This window comes from Cervus elaphus, chromosome 2 (genome assembly GCF_910594005.1).
Source record: "Cervus elaphus chromosome 2, mCerEla1.1, whole genome shotgun sequence".
NCBI lineage: Eukaryota > Metazoa > Chordata > Mammalia > Artiodactyla > Cervidae > Cervus > Cervus elaphus.
In genome coordinates, this window is record NC_057816.1 from 39737629 (window position 1) to 39761317 (window position 23689).

The 23689-nt window shown below is 44.5% G+C and overlaps 2 protein-coding genes across 13 annotated transcripts in view; both read right to left on the bottom strand.

Annotated features, from left to right (window-relative positions):
* Window positions 1-9261: 9261 nt before the first annotated feature.
* CCDC89 (coiled-coil domain containing 89) lies at window positions 9262-15547 on the bottom strand. 4 transcript variants are annotated; one of them, XM_043919170.1, is made up of 2 exons: window positions 15340-15547; window positions 9262-11022 (listed from the first exon to the last, which is right to left on the bottom strand). In XM_043919170.1, the coding sequence occupies exon 2, from the start codon at window positions 10591-10593 to the stop codon at window positions 9481-9483; it is 1113 nt and encodes a 370-aa protein (XP_043775105.1). In that variant the 5' UTR covers window positions 10594-11022; window positions 15340-15547; the 3' UTR covers window positions 9262-9480. The 4 variants fall into 4 exon arrangements, with proteins under 4 accessions (XP_043775105.1, XP_043775114.1, XP_043775122.1 ...); XM_043919179.1 differs by lacking the exon at window positions 15340-15547 and adding an exon at window positions 11316-12154; XM_043919187.1 differs by lacking the exon at window positions 15340-15547 and having other exon boundaries at window positions 9262-10716; window positions 10873-12154.
* Window positions 15548-17445: 1898 nt separating this feature from the next.
* Window positions 17446-23689, bottom strand: part of SYTL2 (synaptotagmin like 2) — a 118803-nt gene continuing 112559 nt past the window's right edge. For all 9 annotated transcript variants that reach the window (XM_043876069.1, XM_043876076.1, XM_043876052.1 and 6 more), the window contains 4 exons: window positions 23487-23565; window positions 20859-20958; window positions 19359-19564; window positions 17446-18515 (listed from right to left, as the gene is read on the bottom strand). In XM_043876069.1, the coding sequence (XP_043732004.1) occupies window positions 18370-18515; window positions 19359-19564; window positions 20859-20958; window positions 23487-23565 (531 nt within the window). In that variant the 3' untranslated portion in view covers window positions 17446-18369. The remainder of the gene's footprint in view (window positions 18516-19358; window positions 19565-20858; window positions 20959-23486; window positions 23566-23689) is intronic.

Consider the following 23689-nt stretch of genomic DNA (forward strand, 5'->3'; position numbering starts at 1 on the left):
GAGCCACTGGGTCCCATTGGGGGCTACCCAGCGGATTCCAGGATTATATTTCCAGTCGGAACCGGGCCACTGAACAGACTGATTGGGGTGATAGGTAACTTCCAAGATTTGTTTACATTGTTCAGGGGGCAAATAACCCATATATTTTAATTCTTTTGGGTCTAGGGGGTGGTCTCCAAATCCAACTTTCTGTTCTTTTTGTTCCCAGCAAATAGTAGCAGGGGTAATCAACTGTCCCTTCTCAGGAGTCATCCAGAAATATTCATCCCAGACCTGGTAGTATTGCTCAAGGTACCGGGAGGCCTGTCCCCCTTTTGTAAGAGAACCCTTCTCCTTTTTATTTTTCATATATGAGGTATATGCCTTTGTTACTTCCGTAAGGCTGGTGTTCATGTTAAATGTAACCCTATGTCCCTGGCTCATTGATGGCTTCTTACACCAGGAGAGCAAAGAAAGGTTATGATTGTTGAGAGAGAAAAAAAGTTCCTTTCTGTTGCTCTAAGAAGGAACACAGTGGTATAAAGTCCCCATAATGGAGTGGCGATACCCACCAGGGGAGTCCGTCCATTACTGACAGGGGCATGGCCCCACATACCCAACAGCTGGAGGAGTTGTGGAAGTTCGTGTAAGAACGTGCCCACGAGATGAAGACGTTGTCCTCTGCAGGAACACTGGTCAGGTTCAGAATTGCATTGATGAGGCCGAGCAGCAGGAGTCGTTTACCCAGCTCCATCCTGTAGAGGGCTCGTCCGGGATCTCGTTCTCTTCTTCCTCTTCAGAATGATCTTGGTTCCCCGTGGGTCGGTGGGGTCCTTCTGGGTGGTCCACTTGGCATCCTCCAGGTCAGCGTGGTATGCCTTCTTCGCTCTGGTGTGATGGATCAAGGGACAATATCTGCAACTTTAACTGCAGTAGGGGTAGTTAGAATAACATAAGGGCCCTTTCACCAAAGGGCTAGCAAATCATGTTTCTAATCTTTGACCCATACTTGGTCACCAAGTGTAAACTCATGAATCTGTTCCCCAAGGGGGAACGGCACCCTTTCTTGTACAAACTTAGTTACCCGATTTATTACCTTACCCAGTTCCATCTGCTGTGAAATCCTATCCCCCCTTACCTGAGGCAAATTTGTTGACACCTGTTTTATTATGGGAGGAGGCCTCCCATACACAATTTCGTGCGGAGAATAGCCTTGGGACTGTGGGGTCATCCTGAGTCTGAGCAGAGCCATTGGAAGCAAGTCCACTCAGGAGCAGTCAGTCTCTCTGATCCACTTGGCGAGTCCCTTTAAGTGTCCGGTTGGTTCATTCCACCATCTCAGAACTCTGGGCCTATATGCAGTGTGCAGTTTAAAGTTTTGCTTACTTGTTATACTAAATCAGCTACAAAAGCCGGGCCATTGCCTGATCCAATGCTGGTAGGAAATCTAAATCTAGGAACCATTTCCCTAATCAGGCACCGGGATACTTCTGATTCTCTTTCAGTCCAGGTAGGAAAAGCTTTTACCCATCTCAAGAATGCACATACCATGACCAGCAGGTAAACGGTAGTGTCGGTGAGGTTTCATTTCAGTCAAGTCCACTCCCAGGTGTTCAAGGGTCAGTGTGCCTTTCAGTTGAATACCCGGAGGTTTTTGTCTGAATATCCAAGAGGCAGCATTAACCTGTGAGCAGGCAGCATGGCCTAGGTGGGTCGCTTGGTGTGTCTGGCTTACCAGAGTGTGTGCCAGCTCCTCCGGTACCAATAATTTGCCACTTGGCAGTTCCCACCGTCTCTTTTCAGTCTTGATGGCCCCTTCCGCTTTGGAATACCCGAGAGCTGTTGGCCCTGTTTTATCAGGCGAGTGCCATCAGTATATAGGACCCAGTTAGGGGCTGGAACCTTGAGTCCTTCTTTAAAACAAACCCCAGATACCTTACCTTCTCTTTGTAGATCTGTGCCTTCTTCTTCGACACCCAGTAACCTGCTTCCATCAACAGCTGGAGCAGTGCATTTGTCCCTTTCCAGCATTTTTCCTTGGTCTCAGGCAGCCAGCAGCAGGTTATCCCCGTATTGTAGGAGCTGACATCCATACTCTTCTGGATGGAATGAGTCCAGATCAGAAGCCAAGGCTTCCCCAAAGATGGCTGGGAAGTTTTTAAACCCTTGTGGGGGAGTCCAGATGAGCTGTTGTTTGGTGCTCCCCACTGGATCATTCAAAGGCAATGATGGGCTGTGATGCTGGGGCGAGGTGTATGCAGAAGAAGGCATCCTTGAGATCTAGGCAAGTGTAAACTTTAGTCCTCGGCGGGAGGAGGCTAAGCAAGGTATAGGGGTTTGGAACAGTGGGGTGTGAAGTCACAGTAGCCTGGTTGACTAGCCTGAGATCTTGTACAGGCCTACAGTCCTGTCCTCCTTCCCTGTTGACTGGCAGGATTGGCATATTCCAAGCCGACTGGCACTCTACTAGAATGCCTGCTTGTTTCACTCTATTGATGTGGGGCAGTATGCCGGTTCAGGCCTCCATCCATAGCGGGTACCGGCACCCTCTAACCGGGATGGTGCCTGGTTTGAGTTCCATTATCACTGGGGCGTGATGTTTAGCCAGCCTGGGGGGAGGGGGTGTTGTCTTCCACCCAGACCTCAGGGAATAATTGAGTTAACTCCCTCATGCTCTTCTGGCCCACCTGGTTCTGCCTTCAGAGGCTCATGCAACCTCCACTCATCTTGGGTTGGTATTGAGAGAGAGAGGGCAAATAAGTCATAGAGTCCGTCCAGAAGGTGGGCCTCTCCTCAGGGGAGAAATTCACTTGTGCTCCTAGTTTGGAGAGCAAGTCTCTTCCCAACAGGGGTACTGGGCACTCAGGAATGTAGAGGAATTCATGAATTACTTGGTGCCCACTCCCCCCTCATCGACATTTTCTGGGCTGGCAAAACGATTTAATCATCTCTTCTTCTGATACCCCAGTTACAGCGGTAGTCTTTTTGGACAGAGGTGCCACAGGTTTTGTTACTACCGACAGTTCTGCTCCTGTATCCACCATGAAGTCAATGTTTTGGTCCCCCACTTTTACAGTTACCATGGGCTCTCAGGGACCTGATATCTCTGAGCCCTGGCAGCCCTAGTTAATTTCCAGGTCAGCAAGCCCCACAACTGCGGGAGCTTCCTCTTCCTTCCTTGCCTTAGGGCATTCATTCTTCCAGTGGCCAAAAACTCGGCACTGGTCACACTGGTTTGGCTGTAACGGGCCCAGGGCTTCCCTTGGGACCGGCTGAAGGACTGTCCTGTCCCTGGGGCAGATGAGGTTTTCTGGAGGGCACGAGATACACTTTCCCAGAGCAGCAGCTTGCACTATACGACGTCTCTTGTCTGTTCTCTTTCATTCCCTCCAGCTCTCTGGCAGAGCGCGGTCTCTGCTTAATTCCAACGTCTCCCTCCCCCTCTTGTCAGTACTCACCGGGAGAGGAGGGTATAGCTTGGGCGGTTCGGGTGGAGCCGGATTCTGGAAGTGTTGGCCAGAGGCTTCTGTCACCGGGATCGGAGCCTGCCCAAACGGCGGCTCTACGAACTCCGGGAAAGCTGGCGGAGGAGCAGTGGCTGTTGCAGAAACTTCACCTGGCCCTGGATCGGGCATTAAGGCGGCCTCCGGTCCTGGTGAAGCACTGGGAGGCAGGCGTGTCATTATCCAGCATGGGGGAGGGGTGAGGTCATCCCCGTCCAAATCCTGTAGAATTTCTTTTATCATCAGTCAATTTTTGTGCCCTTAATATTTTTCCCTTTCCCATCTGGACACAGAACCTTGTCCAAGTAGGAGGGTCTCAAGCTAACCCTAGCCATGAGTCAATAGATGGATATTGATCCAGGTGTCCTGGCTCTCCTGTGACTACTGTGTAGATTGCTTCCACTATTTTTAAGTTCATGGTGTTCTCTGGTGGCCATCCTGCTCCCGTAGGGGGCCATTCAACCTCACAGAGTATGTGGAGGCAGTTAGGCTTCATCTTCACCCCATAGTCTCCTCTTAATCCCTTCTTTAAAATTTTCACTCCAATACAGTTGCCTTAGATTCACTTCACCCCATCTTGCTTACCTTCTTGGACCTTCTTCTACATTTCCTTTTCGTTCTGTCTACGAAGTTCTCAGTACCCTATGTACTTCTGATATTTCCACTCAGTGACACTAAAATTGCCATTCTGCCTCCTTCCTAATTGGGGTGAGAAGAGCCTTACCTGCCATATCCCAGAGGGAGAAGGGGGAATCAGCGTGTCTTCACCTGCTGGTCAGCACAGCTGAACCAGAACATCACATGGTCCGAGACTGTTTCTCCCTTAAAGTCCATTCTGCCTTGGTGGGCTTGATCAGGTGTGGATGAAAACACAGATGGGTTAAATATCTCATGTCCCAGGCCATCTCCGGAAAAGCCAATTCATACTCACTTCTGTATCCCCCTCCTTCTAGCCTAACAATTCAGAGGGGGTCAAGAATTTCACAGCAGACGGGACACCTCCTGGGGGAGGGCAGAATACGAGCACACAGAAATCAATATCCTCTTTGTAAAAAAAGAAAAACCTGTGGTGACAGCTCGGCACGTTCCCTAGGCAGCGTGGACACACCTCCTGACTGGCCTTCTTAAACCCTAAGTTCCCTCCCTTTATCCCTGGCACGGCCGTCGACCTGAGTGCCGGGCAGCTATTGTCACCAACCCAAACCAGTTTCCTATGCGGCTCCCTTCTGGTCCCTCCCAGGGGGGTGATCAGGCCCCCTCTTCCACCCTACTGGGTGGGCTCCTCTTCACCTGAGCGCTCAGTTCCCCTGCTGCCCTTCACTACCTGCCAAAGTGAAGAAACCGGGCTTTGAAAGGCTGAATTCTTCCAGAGGGGCGAGGCGCCTTCCCCCCTCTAGGAGATTCAAGCCACAAAGCCTCGGGGTGGCCTCAAATGAGACCTGTCTCCTCAAAGTGAGGAGTTTCCCGGCCCATGCACCAAATGTTATAGCCACGCTTTCCGGGAAACAAACTCACTCAGAAGGACAATGCAGATAGTGGAGTGCAGTTTATTACGCCGGCGGGCCCAAGGCAGAGTCTCCTCTTAGCCAAGGACCCCGTCCAGCATTTGTGAAAATCTTTTATACCCCATGCGTACGTGTCTAAACCCACCACCTACCCCATGTGTATGTGTCTAAACAGTCAATAGTCAATAAGCCCGCAGTTACATTCCAACCAGTTAATAATCGATAAGCCTGTGATTACATCCTGATAGATACGAAAAAAGTTTATGACCTGTCCAGAGACAGGGGTGATTACGGTATGCTTCCTCTTAAGCAATGAGTAGCCTGGATGTGATCTTCACGATTCCCCTGTCTGGAGGGGGTCTTATCCTTCCATTGTCGTCCCCACAGGCACTAAGCAGAGAGTTCAGAGTCCACTGGAGAGGCAGCCGAGCACGGCCAGCACGGACAGGCCTGAGATGGAGTCCAGGCCCTATGAATTCCTTCTTCAGTTAGTTTTCAAATCTCTAAGGATTTTCATCTTAGGGTTACTGCTTGTGGAAGGCCACAGACAAATTCACTAGCATTCTAGGTCTGCTTTAGATAGGAGTTCTGTTGCTCTGTTTTTTCAATTTCCCCTCAAGGGCAGTAATTTGAAAGTGGTTGATTTACATTTTGACAATTTGTTCCAGTGATAAGCATCACTACAGATCAGCATTCCACATTAACTAGTCGCCCATCCTCTAATCCAGTCTGAGTCACAGATTAAATACAAGATAAACATTGAGAGAGTAGAATACAAAAGTGCTGTGAAGCACAAAGGAGAGGAAAGAAATCAGCGTCTTTTTGTGGCTGGTTAGAAGGTGGTTTGTATACCGGGGGAAAGCATGGGTTTGATAGGCAGTGAGCAGGTGCAGCTACATTATTTGCAGTACCCAACATGAAAATGTGGAGCCCCTTGCCACACAATTATGATTCTCAAGGCAGCAGCAGTAGAACCAAGTGCTTGATTCATGGGCTGGTGGCACATGCATAAGACGGTCCTGCTAGAAGAGTTTAGGTTCAAATCTCACTCCTGTACCCCAAGGCTTCCTGGCTTTAGGCAAGTCACCCTCTCTGAGTCTCACTTTTTTCATCTGTAAAATAGTGATCACTGCACCTCCCTTGGAGAGCTGGAATGAAAGTGACATGAAAACTACTTGACACATGATAGGTTCACATTCCTCTTAGTCTGTGTTGTGGGTTCTTTTTCTCAGCTGTTCTCTAGGCATCCATCCGTCTTTGACCTTCTAGTCTCATTATCCATCTTCTTCCCAGTATCTTTCAAAACGGTATTAGACTTTGTCAGTAAGGATGAAGGGTATTAGAACCTATGGCTCAGTGGTGTCCAACTCTTTGCGACCCCATGGACTGTAGCCTACCAGGCTCCTCTGTCCATAGGATTTTCCAGACAAGCATACTGGAGTGGGTTGCCATTTCCTTCTCCAGGGGATCTTCCCCACCCAGAGATCGAACCCTGGTCTCCCGCATTGCAGGCAGACGCTTTACCTTCTGAGCCACCAAGGAAGCCCTGAAGAGGATTGGAGTGAGCATTATAAAATGGCCCGTAGCTCTTCGTTTGTGACCTACGGAAGTGAAAATTATATACCGTTCAACCTAACAGGAACTCCTCAGCATGACTATGAATGGTATTGTCCTTAGAGCCGGGGAACTCAGACCCTTTCTTTGCGCCAGACCCTTTCTTTGCGCCCACCTTGTGGGGAGCAGGTACCTTACCTTTCCCAACCTAATAAGGAATCCTGGAGGCAAGTCCTGCGCTAGCCAACACTTCTCAACAAGGAGCCCCGTATTCCCTGATCACATGGCCCTCAGGTGGCTTCCAGGAGCCTCTTCCTTCTCCTCACAGGCTGGGCATGAAGGGTGAACCTAAGAGACCTCCATCCCACTAGACGGCGGTTAGGGCAAGTGGGCGGAGCTTGCAGAGGCCCGGGGCGGGGGCAGGCAGAGCCGTTGGCGCATGCGCACAATCTCCTCAAGGCTCGGCCTGAACCCGCGTGGGAGGCGGAGGAAGTAGGCCGGCCTGTGGGTCCTTGTTTGTGCCCTTGCCGGACTCCTGTGCCCTCTCTCCTCTTCCTTTTAATTGTAGACATGCTTCTCCCTTACCCCCTTACAGCCACTTATGATTTCCCCAAATATCCTGGACATTTGTAAAAAAAAAAAAAAAATCTCCGTGACTTTCTATACAGTGCTGTCTCAAATCTTTCTTTTCTCCACTTTATAAAATTCTACTAGTCGTTTAAAGAACCACTTATATGTCAGCTCCTGTGTTAGTCATCCCTGGCAATCCTCTCTTCCATCCCAACCCTCACCCTCAGGCATGTAACTGCTCTGTGTGTGTGTCTTACCCACTATGATCTCATCACACCCCTGAACACACGTTACACTGTTGTGACTGCTCTTTTGCCCCTAGAGCGTGCGGGAGCTCTTCTGGGGCAGAAAACGTGCTTTTTCATTGCTTATTCCCAGTGCCCACCCCGCTCCCTAAGCTTACTCAGTAGACAGTCAATAAATCTTTCAGTGTGATGTCATCAAAACCACCGGTCCCCAGTGACCATAAGCAAATTACTGAATCTCAGTTTTCCTCTTCTTTGAAATAGAAATGAACACTATAACCTTCTTCCGTGGTGCTAAGGATTAAACAGAATAATACATTCAAAGCGCTTCAGCACAATGATAAACAATATGAACTCAATAAGAGGTAACCATAACTATCTCCTATATTCTGATTCTTGATAATGTGTGAAATCACTCAGTCATGTCTGGCTCTTTGCAACCTCATGGACTGTAGCCTACCAGGCTCCTCTGTCCATGGGGTTCTCCAGGCAAGAATACTGGAGTGGGTTACCATTCCCTTCTCAAGGAAGTAAATAATCCTTTCAAGCCAGCAAGGTGGATCCTTGGAAACTATATTTAATACCATGATCTTATTAAAAATGTGAGAAAATTGGTTTTAAAAATTGCTTTAGGTTAAAGCAAGTGATGCTTAAAATTATTAAAAAGATACCAAGTAATATTTTTTTTAACAAATCCATATCACTAGGTATCTCTTGGCACCCTATACTAAATGGGTAAGAAAAATACTATATTACAATCTGTCTTGGGAAGTAGCCATAATATGCTTCTATGTCAACTAAATACCGAGAAATAAGGAAGCATAAAGTGTATTTTATATCTACCTCTTTAAGAACTTTGTATAAATATATATAATAACTGTTATCTGTTTTTATCATTACACATTTAAGTATTCCTACAAAAATGCTGTAAGTATACATATATACTTCCCATTAAAATTTTTTTTTACAAAACGAAAGAGTTTCAAGAAAGTATGCTAATAGAAACAAAGCAATCACTCTGTGTTGCTGTATGTATCATATCCAGTGTATGACTTGTTGCCCTAAATTGGGGACTTTTGTCTGTTAACATATTGTGAAATATTAAATGAAGCTACTGATACCTGCTTTTTTGTAACTCTAAATCCCTGGTGGCTCAGACTGCAAAAGCATCTGCCTACAATGCGGGAGACCTGGGTTTGATCCCTGGATTGGGAAGATCCCCTGGAGAAGGAAATGGCAACCCACTCCAGTACGCTTGCCTGGAAAATCCTATGGATGGAGGAGCCTGATGGGCTACAGTCCATGGGGTCTCAAAGAGTGGGACATGACTGAGCGACTTCACTTTCACTTTCAAATCCTACTTTTATTAAGTGGGGGGGGTGGGGACAAGAAAATGGAATGTGATCTAAGTTTGCAGGGAAAATTAAAAGGTGGATTTTATTTATTTGAATCATATTGCTCATATAGAATGGCTATAATAAACTTTGCCTACTTTGGAAAACAACTTAATGAGCTCAATTTTTGTTCTCCAGGCTAGTGCAAATAAAAGGATAGTCCATAAAGCAGGTAAGGCAAGTAACTGTTTGGCCAGTTACAAAATCAGACACTTTTCTGCAAGTTATTCATGCTATTAATATGCTATTAACTGTTATAGCTTACAGTCTCAGTTGTGGGAGGTTACAAGCCTATCTGTCTACAAGGGCTGACTGTGCTATTTTTCACAATAACACATCCCATTGCACTTATTCACAATAATACATCCCCCATTGCACTCTGAAAAGTAAGAGCTGCTAATTTTAAAACTTAGGACAGCTGAAGATATCTGAGATTGAGAATGAATAAATTATAGGAGAGATGGAGATACTGATAGCAAACTTAGGAAGACTTCAAAGGCACACAACGAAATTTGGTAAATCTCATGTATTCTAGGTGGTAGGACTGAAAAATCAGTGTTACCCTTACAATGGCACTGTAGTAAACAACATCACTGTAGTAAAGTAACTTTTCTTTGAGTGGTCTCTCGTACTTAAAAGTAGAATAAATGGAATACCATCTTGACTGTCGCCATAAGAGTAAGGCACAGATATCTGACTTCTCCATCGGAGGCCAGAGGAGGCAGAAACCTTATGGAAAGAGATGGCGGAGTTTGGCATTGAGTTCTCTCTCCTTGCTTAAAAGATCTAGGCTGTGCTTTTTGAAAGCTTCGGACTGCAGCCTGAGTTCATCATAGGCGGCCTGGATGCCATCCACCCTGCGCTGAAGCTCCCGGACTCGCAAGTTGCTGTTGACGGCCACGGCCTCTTGCTCAAAGCGCTCGAGCGCGTGCCTCCTGGCCACGTCGGCCATCTCCAGCTTCTCCTCCAGCTGGCGGATCTCCGCTTGCTTGTTCTGAAGCACCTTGCCCCTCTCCATGGACAGCTGCAGCAGCTCCTCTTTCTCCCGAGTGACGGTCTGCAGCCGGGCCCGCAGCTCCTGGTTCTGCTGGCTGTGCGCCTGCTCGGCCTTGGCCGTCTGCCGCAGGGCCTCTTGCTGCTGCTCCTGGAGGCTCTGCAGCTGCGAGCGCAGCCGCTCCGTCTCCTCGGTGTGGGCGCAGGCCTGCCGGTTCTGCAGCTCCAGCAGCTCTTGCTCTCGGGCCTGGGCCTGGCAGACATCCTGGGCGTACTTCCGTTGCAGGCTCTCCAGCTCCGTGGCTAGGGCCTTGCTCCGGGCTGTGAGCAGCACCACTTTGGCCTCCTGGGCCTTCAGCGCTGGGCTGAAGAGCTGGTCATTCTCCAGCCTCAGCTTCTCGTTCTCCTCTCTCAGCTTGGCGTTCTGCCTTTTGTGTTCATCCTTGAAGCGGATCATCAACTCGTGGTTGGCGGCCAGGGTCATAAAGCGTTCCTCCAGCTTCTGGGCCTGCTGGTTCTTGGCCTTCAGCTCCTCGGCCTCCAGCAGCCTCTTCTCCTCCAGCTCGCTGTTGAGCAGTTCCAGGGTCTGGCAGCGCTCCAGGGCCTCGTCGGACCTCCGCTTCAGGATGCAGATGAGCTGGGACTGCTCCTGGATGCGGGAACACAGCATCGCCCGCTCACTCTTGTCCTCCTCGGACAGCCCCCGGAGGTTCGCCAAGGCTTCCCTCAGACCATCCAGCTCTTTAAACTCCATCTCTTCTTCCTGGTCTTCCAGTTTTTTGGTTTGCTTATCTAAGGGTTCTTCAGAGGGTGGGGTGTCCATCCTGGGATCTGACTCTTCCTGAGGCATTGGCACGCTCCTCTACTGACTGCAGAGCTGACTGCACAGCACCCCACCTTCCAGATTTCAAAAGCCAAGGTGTTGCTAGGGGCTCCTGGCAATCTCCAGCAGTTGTGTACCCAGTAAGGAGCCCTGTGATTGGTGGACCGGTCTTCAGATTGTTGTGGAGTAACAACAGGAGGGAGTCCAGAGCCAATCAGGTCAGGTTATACTTGCCTTTCTAGCCAATCACAGCCCTCCACTAACAGCCCAGGGTCTGGCATGTACTACACAGAGATGCCAACTCACCTGATTTCCAGCCAGCCTCAGGGGAAGAAACCTGACTCCACCTAATCTCTTGTGGGAGTAAACAAATCAAGCAGTGGTGACATAGTCCTCCTCCCTGTCCCCACTTCAGTGGTCATGAGAATAAAGTCCTCTCCGTGGAAACCGTTGGCTCTGTAAAGAAATTTATAATCAATAAACACAAAATAGCAGAAGGACCCTGCGAAGAAGGATCCTAAACGGCTGTGACTTTGTACCTGGAGTGATTAACCCAGCTTAGTCAAAGAACAAACCCCGGGGAAATGTCTCTTGTTTCTTGAAGCACTGTGCCCAGCTGGAAATATATTTTATTAGCTAGCACTCCCCTTTTACCCATTAACACAATAGGGTTATAGAGAAAAGCTTAACGGATAATATAGGTGTGATAAACACTAAGACACACACACAAAAATTCAAATGAGGCTTACCTTATACACACCAAAGTCAGATTCAGATGGATTAAACATCTGAAATGTTTAATGTTAAATGTAAGGACTAAAATGAAAACTATTAAACATGGAGGGACGTCCCTAACGGACTGTGGTTAAGAATCTGCCTTACAATGCAGGGGACTCGGGTTTGATCCCTGGTCGGGCAACTAAGCCCCTGAACAACAGCTACTAAGCCCAGGGTGCCTCAACTAGAGAGAAGCCCTAGCATGGTAACAAAGAACCTGTGCTCCGCCAAGAAAAGACCCCTATGCCACAACAACGATCCTGCATGCTGCAACTAAGACCCGACAGAACCAAAAATAAAATACTCTTTAAAAATGGAAACTAGAGGAAAATAAAGATAAGCATTGAAGCCCTGGGCCAGGAGGGACTTTCTTAGCGTACATATTATGTAAGAGATGAATAAGGTAAAGCTTAATTGAACCAAGGTGAACATCTAAAAGATATAAAAGTTATATATAATTAAAAAAACTGTGAGACTCTGATGTCTCTCTAGCCTTTTCTTCCTCTGGACCTACCTGATGTTTTATTCCCTAACCTAACCTAGTTATTGAAGCTTCCTTAGTTGGCCCTGTCTGTTGGTGTCCCCTCTGCCCGAAATGCTTTTTTCCCACCTTTTTGCTTTAGTCATTAACTCTGCATTTTACACTCAGTTAGGAATCACCTCCTTCATGAAACCTTTCCTGGCCCCTTCTACACGTACATGCTGCTGCTGCTGCTAAGTCGCTTCAGTCGTGTCCGACTCTGTGCGACCCCACAGACGGCAGCCCACCAGGCTCCGCCGTCCCTGGGATTCTCCAGGCAAGAACACTGGAGTGGGTTGCCATTGCCTTCTCCAATGCATGAAAGTGAAAAGTGAAAGAGAAGTCACTCAGCTGTGTCTGACTCTGTGCGACCCCATAGATGGCAGCCCACCAGGCTCCTCGTCCATGGGATTTTCCAGGCAAGAGTTCTGGAGTGGGGTGCCATTGCCTTCTCTGCTACATGTTCATACATGACCACTAACCACTTTTAGAGCAGTCACCCTACCCTATTTGGACTTCTTTTTTTTTTTTCCTATTTGGACTTCTAACAGAGCATTTAAAAGCTTTATTGCACTCATCATTTATGCCCCTGCCTCTCACTATTAAACTCTGAGATCCCTAGGGGTAGGGACTGTGTCTGTTTCATCCTTAAGGACTAGACCAATGCCTTGGGGAGACTCAGGTGTGTATGTTGGATGGATGTTGAAGGCAAAAATCAAATGGAGAAAAATATTCACCATAAATATGACAGACAATAGATTTACATTTTTACAAAAAGCCTGTACAAATCAATAAAGCGTTAACATCTTAAAAGAGAAATGAACAATTAAATTCACAGATGAGGGGGATGAAATGGCTAAGAATCAAACCCCATCGGTGACCCAATAAACGTCAGTTATAAATAGATAACACTTCATCTATCAAATTAGTCAATAAGTTTCCCCTTATTTTTAAGACAATCCAGGACTGATAAGGGTATAGTGAAATAGGTACTCTTCTACTGTGATCAAAGTCAATTGATGGCATGTATAGCAAACTTAAGACATCTTTATGCCTTTTGAACAAAGGATTGTCCTTCTGGGGACTTCTTTGTTTAGGAAGAAATAGTCCGAAAGAAAAAGTTTTTTTCAAAGTATGGTTCATAACAACTAAAAGTTGGAGATCTAAATGTCAAAAAAGAGAAAATGTTAAGAAAATTATGATATCCTCATATATAATAAAATATTATGTAGACATTAAACATTAGCATGTTTATAGGTAATTTAATGGCATGGAAATGCTTGTGTTTGAAAGATCATTGAAAAAAGCAAGATAAAAAAGTTAAAATTTAGAATGATCTGAATGATGTGAAAACTTAAGCGAGAGCAAAGAGCTGGCTATTCCTGTCATCACTATTTCTGGTGGTCAGACTTAAACTCTCAAGTCATGATGATAAGGAAAAAGTCTGGGGTGTTACTTATGGATGGATGGATTTTATAATGCTTCAGATTTCATGTAGAGCAGAATAGATCTGAAGGAAGAGTCTGAGATTTTCCTTCTGGTCTCAGAGATCAAGCTTTCTTGTCCCCAATCCCAACTCTCGTGTTTATGTAGAGAAAGCAAGAAAGCAAGGCTGAGGACTGGGGAAATCTCCTGAACTAAAATTTTAGCAACAACTTAGATTGTAAGATATTTTGGGTTTATGAAAGTGGGTTCCAAGATTTTTAAAAACATAAACATATTTTAAATTTGCCTCTCACATCACTTCTTTGCTTTTCCTTAAATTTCAGGCTTCACACACTGAAATAAAACTTGCAAGACCGAAGGAAGTGATGCTAAGGAACATTAATAAATTAGACACAGCACTCTTCTCAGAGGACTTGAGTTCAGTAACAATGACCTTTGATTCCTCTCTGCCGTGACTGTTTTCTTTGTTCTACCTTTTTTCCCACCTACCTTTGATCCTGGAGGTGTTCAGTATATTCCCTTCCAAGGGAGGTCCAAGTCACAAACCTTGGCCAACATTCTCCCTAGTGGTGTCCAACAAGTCCCCCCTGCCCCCACCCCCACCCGCCTTCAAGTTTTTAAATATGTCTTTTGTCTAAGCTACTATTAATGTTTAGAGTTCTTCTGTACACCCTCCATGAAAGTGAAAGTGTTAGTTGCTCAGTCATGTTCAACTCTTTGTGACCCCATGGACTGTAGACCACCAGGCTCCTCTGTCCATGGAATTCTCCGGGCAAGAGTACTGGAGTGGGTTGCATTTCCTTCTCTAGGGGATCTTCCCAACCGAGGGGTTGAACCCAGCTCTCCTGCATTGCAGGCAGATTCTTTTCCATCTGAGCCACTAGGGAAGCCCTATATACCCTACATAATACTAGGCATTTGTACATCTTTCTTCATGTAATTCTAACAATATTCTTGAAAGATAGGCATTTTGATCCACATTTCACAGTTGGCAGAGAACAAAGAAACTAAGACACAGAGAGATTAAGCAAGTTGTCCCAAGTCACTCAGAGAGTAATAGAGACATAATTCACATCCAGATCTTTTTGATACCAAAACCCATGGTCTTTAGTTCATCATTCATTCAGTTGTTTAATCATTCATTCATTCAATTCATATGCTGAGAAACTGTTATATCCAAGGTTTGCAGTCCTGGCTCTTAAGATGACTACCGTAAAATGATAGAGATAAATAATAGAAAAATGGCCATTTGGTGTTATAACTGCTAACAGAATGATGGATAAATTAGACACACCACTCTTCTCAAAGAATAAAAATAGGGGTGCAGTGATCTCAAGTCTGATCCAACATCCTGACTGAAGTGCTAAATGTGGAGAGTGAGAGTCTTTTTTTTAAGGCAGAAGGAGAGGCAGTTCTTTAGGAACAAGTCAGCTAAAGAAGCGGAAGGAATGTGTGTGGCTGGATCACATGGGTGGATGGGTGGAAGCATTTGTTTTATAAAACAAACTAGGGAAATTAGTGAATGAGTCTAGGAGGGGGTGGAGATGGGAGAGCAATCCCAAAATCAGAATGGGAAGAAGAGTACAGGAGAAGGCAAATGTTGAGGGACTTTTAAACCTGGATGGTGAGTATGGATGAGAGATATGCAAAGAAGTCCATGTAACTTCCCTAGAAGTGAGCCTAGGCTAACAGTAATCATGCTTTGGTGGATGCCAAGGCCGTGTGACCAGGTCATGCAGTTCCCAGGAGCCTTATCACCTGTTTAGAAGCTGCAGCAGTCACGGAGGGTGTGGAAATGTTGGCTTCTCTGGGAAAAGCCAGCAGTGACTTTTTGAAATATTACTTCATTTTTAAAATAATGGAATTTGGAAGTATTTTCATCAGAGGGGGATACAAATTGCAATGGGTACCTAGCTCTTGATTTTTCCAGTGCCTGTCTATATAACACCCCATTCTTCTGAAAATGGATCCCTTCTCCCTGGCCACAGGGTGGACACATAACTCAGGTAGGACCAATCACAAGAGCTTACCCTATACACTCCTGGCCACTGTGAGTGGTGCAGTGGGTGAGGACATGACCCAAGCTCAGCCAGTTTCTCCCAAAGTTCTCTCAAGCTGAACCTGGGAAAGAGGAGTGCTTTAGCTGAGAGCTTGTGACGTTGGAGATGTTTGTGGTGCTATTTCCTACTCTTAAGGAAGTCAGGGGATTCCCTGGTGGTTCAGCGGTAAAAGCAACCACCTGCGATGCAGGAGACCATCAACACTGCAGGAGATGTGGGTTTGACCCCTGGGTTGGAAAGATCCCCTGGAGAAGGAAATGGCAACCCACTCTGATACTCTTGCCTGGGAAATCCCATGGACAGAGGAGCCTGGTGGGCTACAGGGTTGCAAGAGTCAGACATTACTTAGGGGTTGATCCACCACCACCAAGGAAGAAAGAGACAGTATTGGAGTTCCTGGGAACTCATGTTTCACCCATGAGTCCCTAAAGTCATCCATACTAACAAAGTGTCATACACTAACCCAGTGTATTTTGGCTTCTTTCTGATTGGGTTTCTGAAAAAAAGAAAAGAGCCCTAAAACATGCAGTCCGAGGGAACACCTCTAGTTTAGGAAAATGAAAATTTTCAGCAGGGACTTTGCCAAAAATCCCACTGAATCAAAAGTCTGCCAACCTGAATTCACTAAAGAATTCAGGTGGCCCACACTTTATAATGCATGAAAATCCCATTTAGCCTTTGTCTTACAGCCAGGTGAGATTAAAGATTTATATTTCCTTTTTCGGGAAAAGAAAAAGTGACATGGCATCTCCCTGGACGTCCTGAGGCGGTTGGAAATTCTTCGGGTAGATGCAAGGATGGTTCTGTTGTCCACTCTGGTGTTTTGCAAATCTGGGAATAGGGGAGGCAGGCAGTCCTAGCCCAGGATGGGGAGATACTAGAAACGATCTCATTAGTGCTTCTGAGCTGGCTGGATGCTAGCAGATGGCTGAGAAGGTAACTGAAAGAAAAAAGGTCTGAGAAAGTAGCTTGTAGTATGAAGTGACAGGGACTGGAACAGGGTCTGTCCTGCTCTGGTTCCATGCCAGCCTCAGAGGTGTGTTTCTAGTCACCTGGTCTTGCCCGTCTCTGCAGTCAGAACAGGAAGAGGAAATACAACTAGATAAACAACCTCCTAAAAGACCTTGAGAGACAATGGGGCAAGGGTGTTGTTCTAGGTTAGTTGCTTTTACTGCTTTTACTGAGAGACAATGGGGCAAGAGTGTTGTTCTAGGTTAGTTGCTTTTACTAGTGGGTCAAAGGTTCTAGCATTCGTTTGGGGGAAGAGGCAAGCACTGGAGCTGTTTTCAGTGACATTTGTTAGATACTTATTTTAAGAGCTCACTGTCTTGTCTCCATCAAGGCTTCCCCTGCCTGCATACATGCAGGATTGAACCCTGGGACTGAACTCCTGTGTCTCCTGCACTGCAAGCAGACTCTTGACCGGCTGAGCCATTACCAGCTTGTTTTGGGAATGATGAGCTAGTGGAGTTCTAACAGGGAGTGATGATTCGTGTATTAAATGACCCAACAATGTCTTTATGGGAAACTTTAAGAATAAATGACAACTTACCTTCAAAGCTTTCAGCTACTTCTAAAAAATAAAAGTTCTACTCTTAATAACATAGCTGAAGCTTTCAGTTTAGAGACAATCAGGCCCAGAGTTGCCTCAAAGACTTTGGAGAAATATTAGCCCAGAAGTTCTTTAGCCTGGCTTGTGAATTTAGATTCTAGAATTCCTTCTTTAAAAGAAGTTTTTGGAAATTTTTATTTATTTATGTTTGGCTGTGCTGGGTCTTCACTGCTGTGTGCCGGCTTTCTCTCGTTCTGATCAGTGTGGGCTACTCTCTATTGCAGGGTGCAGGCTTCTCATTTCAGTGGCTTCTCTTGTTGCGGAGCGTGGCTCTAAGGCGCATGGGCTCAGTAGTTGTGGCACACATGCTTAGTTGCCCCATGGCATGTGGCATCTTCCCAGACCTGTGTCCCCTGCACTGGCAGGCAGACTCTTAAGCACTAGACCACCAGGGAAGTCCTGGACTTTAAGATTCCTAACATAAAGTATTTCATTTAAAATAAGGAGTCAGATTACTTTGACAATACCATTAAATCATATAATAATTTATTCTAAGGGTTTTTACAAAATACTTTATGAAAATTATACATACATAGGAAGGACAGTATAATTTAACAATTTACATTCTAATTAAAACTTTGTCGCAAATCATGTTTGTGACCACTCTCATGCTGCTTCATATAGTAGAGTTGTAAGAAAAACAGAATCTTATATATGCAAAGTTTTTGTTCTTCGTTTTATATATGGGTACCCTATGATAAAATACAGGCTTGAAACTTAGGAGAAAATTAAGCCAAAAACTTAATTTCACCTATGGCCAGTGGGTGGCACCAAAGCACATAAGACTTTAACATTGGGAAAAGGGAACACTTCTCAAAGCAAAAATACATGCAGTAAAGTCAGTCTCATTGCCCTAACAAGGAATTCCATATTTCAGTAGAGACTACAGAGTGAATAGTTTTCTTATGAACAAATTCTTTATCTTCATGATATTCTATTTTTTTTTCCCCCTGCTTGTAGGAATATCTTTGAGTCACTCTTCTACAACCAACATTTTTTCAATTCCTGCAAGGGTTTTCAATGATCAAGTGGGAGGCCTTCCTAACCCTTTTCTGGTTTGAAACACATGATGGCAAACTGGAAACTTTTGCTTATTAACAACATTTAATATTTTTTGGGCAGCTTTTTCTTTGATGCAGCAGCAAATCTTTGATTTTCTTAGCTTTCTCAAACATCTTCTTTTAACGTTGCAGTCACAAATTAAGTTACACATTTTGTTGTTATTTAAGTTTTTTAGTCTTTGTAACCAAAGAAGTATGTGCAGGTTGACTTTAACATGCTATGTAGCATTTGTTCCAGGCAACAGATGGAAGGTGAGGATCTCTGCCTACAAGATCAGACTCCACCTGTCTTGTGGTTTTCAGTGGAGGAGCCCGTGGACTTTGGCTTCACTTGGAAATCTTGGCAATCAACAGCATTCGGAGAGGCAGGATTGCTTCGATCCAAGTGTTGGGAGACTTCACCATCTTTTCCCAGAGAGCCACTTCCTCTGAAGTAGAGTCCATCCAATCCACTTCAGTACCATAGCTTTTACCTGACAAAAAAGGGAAGCTTTGCATTTAGAAACGAAGAGCTCATTGGGAAAAACTGAGTCATTCCCTAATTATAATCACCAATGGAGACAGCTAGGAAGAGTTTTAACATCACCAGTGGGGCTGGGACTCAACAGAAGAAAAGAACTGTTTAATCATATGAGATGTCTGATAATGGAACTCTCCACAATTGGGATTATTCTCATTACTCTCAGAGTAATGACTTCTCTTCTTGTCCATATAGAATGTAGATGAGAATCTGTCAGGTATATAACGGAACAGTAGGGAGGATTCCAGCACTGGGTTGAAAGCGACAGTAGGTGATCTCTAAGAAAGTGTAGTTACAGCTTTAGTGTCTAACAGACTCAATTTTGAATCTTGGCTCTGCCACTTATTAGCTCTGTTTCTTAACTTCTTGGAACATCAGTGTCTCTGGGCATAACATTAGCAATAACTCATAGAACTTCTGTGAGGATCGAATGCAATAATGCAGATAAAGCACTGGGTACAGTGACCAGCGCTCTATAAATGTTAGTTGCTATTATTATGCAAAGCACACATTTAGCCATGAAGGGCCATAAACGGTTTTTCAGGAAAGGGTAGTGATGAAGGCTTTTCTGGTTTCCCCCACAATAACTTAAGCTCTGTGTGGGCAAACACAGCACCCTGTTAGTCTTCATATCTAGAGTCCCTGGCACACAGCCTGACATTCCTTCACTCATTCATTTCACTACACTTAACAGAAACAGAGTATCTGTTTTCATTAGGAAGAAGCAAACCAACCAACCTCTAGTGTCTCCAGAAGCATTAGACTCATGGAAAATTAAAAATGTAACACATGTTACCTGTTCCAAAGCCAATCCGAAGACCTCCCAAAAACTGGTTGGTTAATTTGTAATGGTCCCAGACAGTCAGCTCTACACAGGCTTCTGTCAGATCCTCAGGCCTGAACCCATCATAGACCATGGTGTGGTTGAAGACAGGGTTGGTGGTTTTCCCCACAGCTCTCGTCTTCTGGCGACTCTTCCTACTCGTATCTGGAAGGATGGTACTACAAAAGGAAACATTATTGTGAGAGCATTGGAGTAAGACGGCAAACTCTCATGCTTTTAGTGTGCTTCAGCTGCTGAGGATTGGCAAGAGGAAATGGAAGGAAAAAGAACGCAGAGAGATGGTAATGGTGGGCATTCTGCTGGCAAGATTATGCACTAGAGTGGACCAGACTTGCTTTGAGGAAGTCCTGACTCTGCTACTTCTTGGCTGTGTATTGTGGGAAATTGACTTAATGTCTCAGACACTTGCTTCCTCATCTATGAAATGGGAATGGTGATGCCTACCTCATAAGGTTAATATTAGAATTACAGGTTAAGCAAACAACTTAGTTCGGTACCTGCATTTAGCATTTGCTATATAGCAACTGTTGGAGGATTCCTCTAAAATCTACTCCTGATTATCTGTGAGAGCCTAAGAAATTAGTCTTGTACAGAATTGAAAAAGGAGCCTCTCCAATTCCCTAGATTTGACTTTGGGAATAAATTATATTACATATTTGTGATTATTTACATATAATTTATGGTAATAATTGAAATTAATTTACCCTACTATGCATCTTGTAAAGGCAAGAAGGGTTGGGCCTAGAGTTGGAATGGGAGATTGACCTGAGCTGAAAGGCTTTACCAGTTGACATCTGTGAAGAACATGTATAGGGAAAATCCTAAATAATGTCATATAAACTTAAATAGCTATAATTGGTCTTCTAATAAAATCTATATAGATAAAATTAGTTAGAGAAAGTCAGGACAGCACAATAACATCTGTTTAGTTACTATTTTCTAGATGCTAGGCATTTACATTAAAACTGAGAAAAGCTTTGCAACTTAAAAACCCAAATTGTTTCAAGTTCTTAAGAGCTAATTATTAGTATGGATCTGTTTATCAAAAAACTTCCAGATATTCACAGGCTGATGCAAAAGGCTTTTTTGCAAATGGGCCACAATACAGATGTTCCACAAATGATACAAGGGGTGTGGCATCACCATTAGCCATTTCATAAGCCCTTTGATACTGAATATTGTCCTCACCAGGAGATGTACCTCCTAGAAGACATTATATATCTGAATGTGTGGCCTCTGGTTTCCATTGCATTTATTCCCTCTTAAACTAAATGGAGCCTTGCAGGGGGTTCATGTCAAAGATCCTTCTAGCTTGTGTCACCACTGTCTCAAGTTATTTCATTTATACTATGAATGATGAACTTCAGCATCACAGTTATAGAAAATTAAAACCAATTGGCAAAGGCCAGGCTATTGTGGAACAGAGGGAGGCAGAATTATCAATGCTGGTACCATTTAACAAAAGAATTTAGATGGCTGCCCCTTAGCAGTGGTAGATCGAGGCATTCCTTCACCCATATGTGCACTTCTCCAGTTGTAGGAAGTTTTTTACCTATAACAGAAAAAGAGAGAAAATGAAATTCCACTGCCATTCCTCTCTTGGCAGTGCTGCCTCCGAAGATGCCAATCTAAAAATGGTCTGGCACAGTGACGCGACTGAGTGCTTGATGATACGATCCTAAATGATTATATCTATTCTTAATGACCTCTTTCATAGTCTGGCTGTATTGAGCTCAAGCAACTCTATAAAAATAATTCATTGCAAGTACAGAATATTACATCATTGTTTCCGGGTCTTGCTTGGTTCAACAAGATCAATTATAGATATTAGGCATGTGAATCATCCATTTACAGTTATGTTCAAAACTACTCAGTGAGACGCATATACTTTTCAAATATGAATACCATTATCAATCTGTGCTCATAGGAGGCATTTAAACAAATCTGAGTATGAAGTAACCAAAACAGGTACTGGCTTAGGTATAGTCACTCTTGTTAAAAGTGGTTATTCATTTTATAGGAGTATTGTATAGACACACATAAGAGCCAATATTATAGACAGGGAAATGCTGAGAAATTGGCCTTAGTGTGAAGTTTCTATATAGGTTGGGTGCACATGGATGGAGGGAAAAAAGTGAAAATGTTAATCTCTCAGTTGTGTCCGACTCTTTGCGACCCCATGTTTTTCTGGATGGGCGAACCCAATCTGTCAACCGATCAGTGTTTAATGAGCATCTATTATATGCTCAGCCCTGTGCTAGGAATGATGTTGGATATACAAGGAATGCAAGAAATCTATGTGCTTGGGAAATGTTTACAGGTAAGCTAGAGACAGAAACTCAATAAAAGCAGTAAAATGTAATATAGAATGAAATGCCAAGTTATTACTGTGATGTTCTAGAAGATGATGTGATCAGTGAGGGTAAATGCATTCAGGAAAAGCTTTACGGAGGAGATGGGATTTCATCTAAAGACTTGGACAGGTTTAGGGGAAGAGGAAGCCATTCCAGGGAGTAGAAACTATTATAGGAGCAAAAACTCAGACAAGCTGGAGTCCATCACATGCGGGTCTCCTGCCCCTCCCCCAGCAAAAAATAATCATGGGGGAAATGGGAAATGAGACTAGCAGAATTTCTATGTATGTTGACCATAAATGATGGGATACAAATTATATAGAAAACAATCTGTCTTTTAAAAAGATCCAGATGTAACAGGATGGCAGTTTGGGTGCCATGTGGCCTAAAGATATGTTTTGCTTGTCCTCACTCTCTTTTTATTTTTTTTTTTTAAGCTGAATTGGAATGCCTTTCTCTGTTTAATCACTGCCCTCACCATCATTTCTGTCATCCCACTACCTTCAAGAAACGTTTATTTCTATTTATTTATCTATTTGGCTGTGCTGGGCCTTAGATGCAGCATTCAGGTTCTTTAGTTGTGCTGTGCAAACTTTTAGCTGGTCATGTGGGGTCTAGTTCCCCAAGGAGGATCGAACGCTGGCCCCCTGCATTGGGAGCACAGAAGCTTAGACACTGGACCACCACAGATGTCCCTCATATGAATTCTTAAGGAGAGTAACTTAGGGAACTGTGTGGGAAATGAGAGAGGGGTTAGCACTCATTTCCTGACAGTCTCTTGCTCCTTAACTTTGCTGGAGACCTGAGGCTCTAACATCAAGGATGTAATGTCGTAATTTTGAAGAAAAAACTTCCTACCCTAATGAGACCTTGAGGGTAGAGGACAAATGAGCTCTAATTTCTTAGGGGCTTAATATGAATTCTTTTCATTCCCACCTGTGGGGGAAGAACTACCCCAGTTCCATTTGTATCAGAGCACTACAGAGGAAGGGCCATTTACACTATGTAGATACAAACTTTGGGGAGAGCAAGGCCAAAGTTAAAAGAAGGGCTATAAACTGGGCTGAGAAAAAAATGAGAGCTTTTCTCAAAGAAACAGAAAAAATACAATGGTCCTTACCAGGAAAGGGACCCTGGAAGGAAGGGCAACAGAAGAGTTGTGGTTCAATGGGTACAAAGTTTCAGACGTACAAGATGAAAAAGTCCAGAGACATGCTTCACAGCATTGTAAAGATACTTAACACTGCTAATGGGCTTCCTAGGAGGTACAGTGGTAAGGAATCTGCCTGTCAATGCAGGAGATGAGGGTTCAGTCTCTGAGTCAGGAAGATCCCCCGGAGGAGGAGATGACAACCCACCCAGTGCTCTTGCCTAGAGAATCACGTGGACAGAGGAGCCTGGCGGAGTCCATGGGGTCGCAAAGAATCGAACACAAGTGAGCGAGCATGCAACAACCACAACTAATAGCACACTCAAATATGGTTAAGAAAAATTTTATGTTATGTGGGGTTTTATTGTATGCTATGTGTTTTGACCACAATTAAAAATAAAGAAAATTTTCTAGTTTACAAGTGTGGATTGACTCATTTGGACCCTTACTAAGTAAGTTAATTTAGAGCTTCACCTTTGAAAATTAAAAAAAAAAAAGCCATAGAACTCAAAGAAATCCTTGGAGAGGGGAAGGCTAAGGTAAGGCCATAAATCTGGACAGAAAATCAGTACATACCAGGCATTGGCTCTGGGACATATTGGAGAGCCAACTTCATCTCACCTCTGTTTTCTGCTTCAAGGGGAACTGGTGCTGTCTGGAAAATGAAGGCATGTCAGCAGGTGTGAGACACAAACCATTCACCATGTTTGGTGTGCTCTGTTACAGGGCCATACCTGCCTCATTTCTGAGGTTAGGTATCATTCATGAGTGCCCTGGAG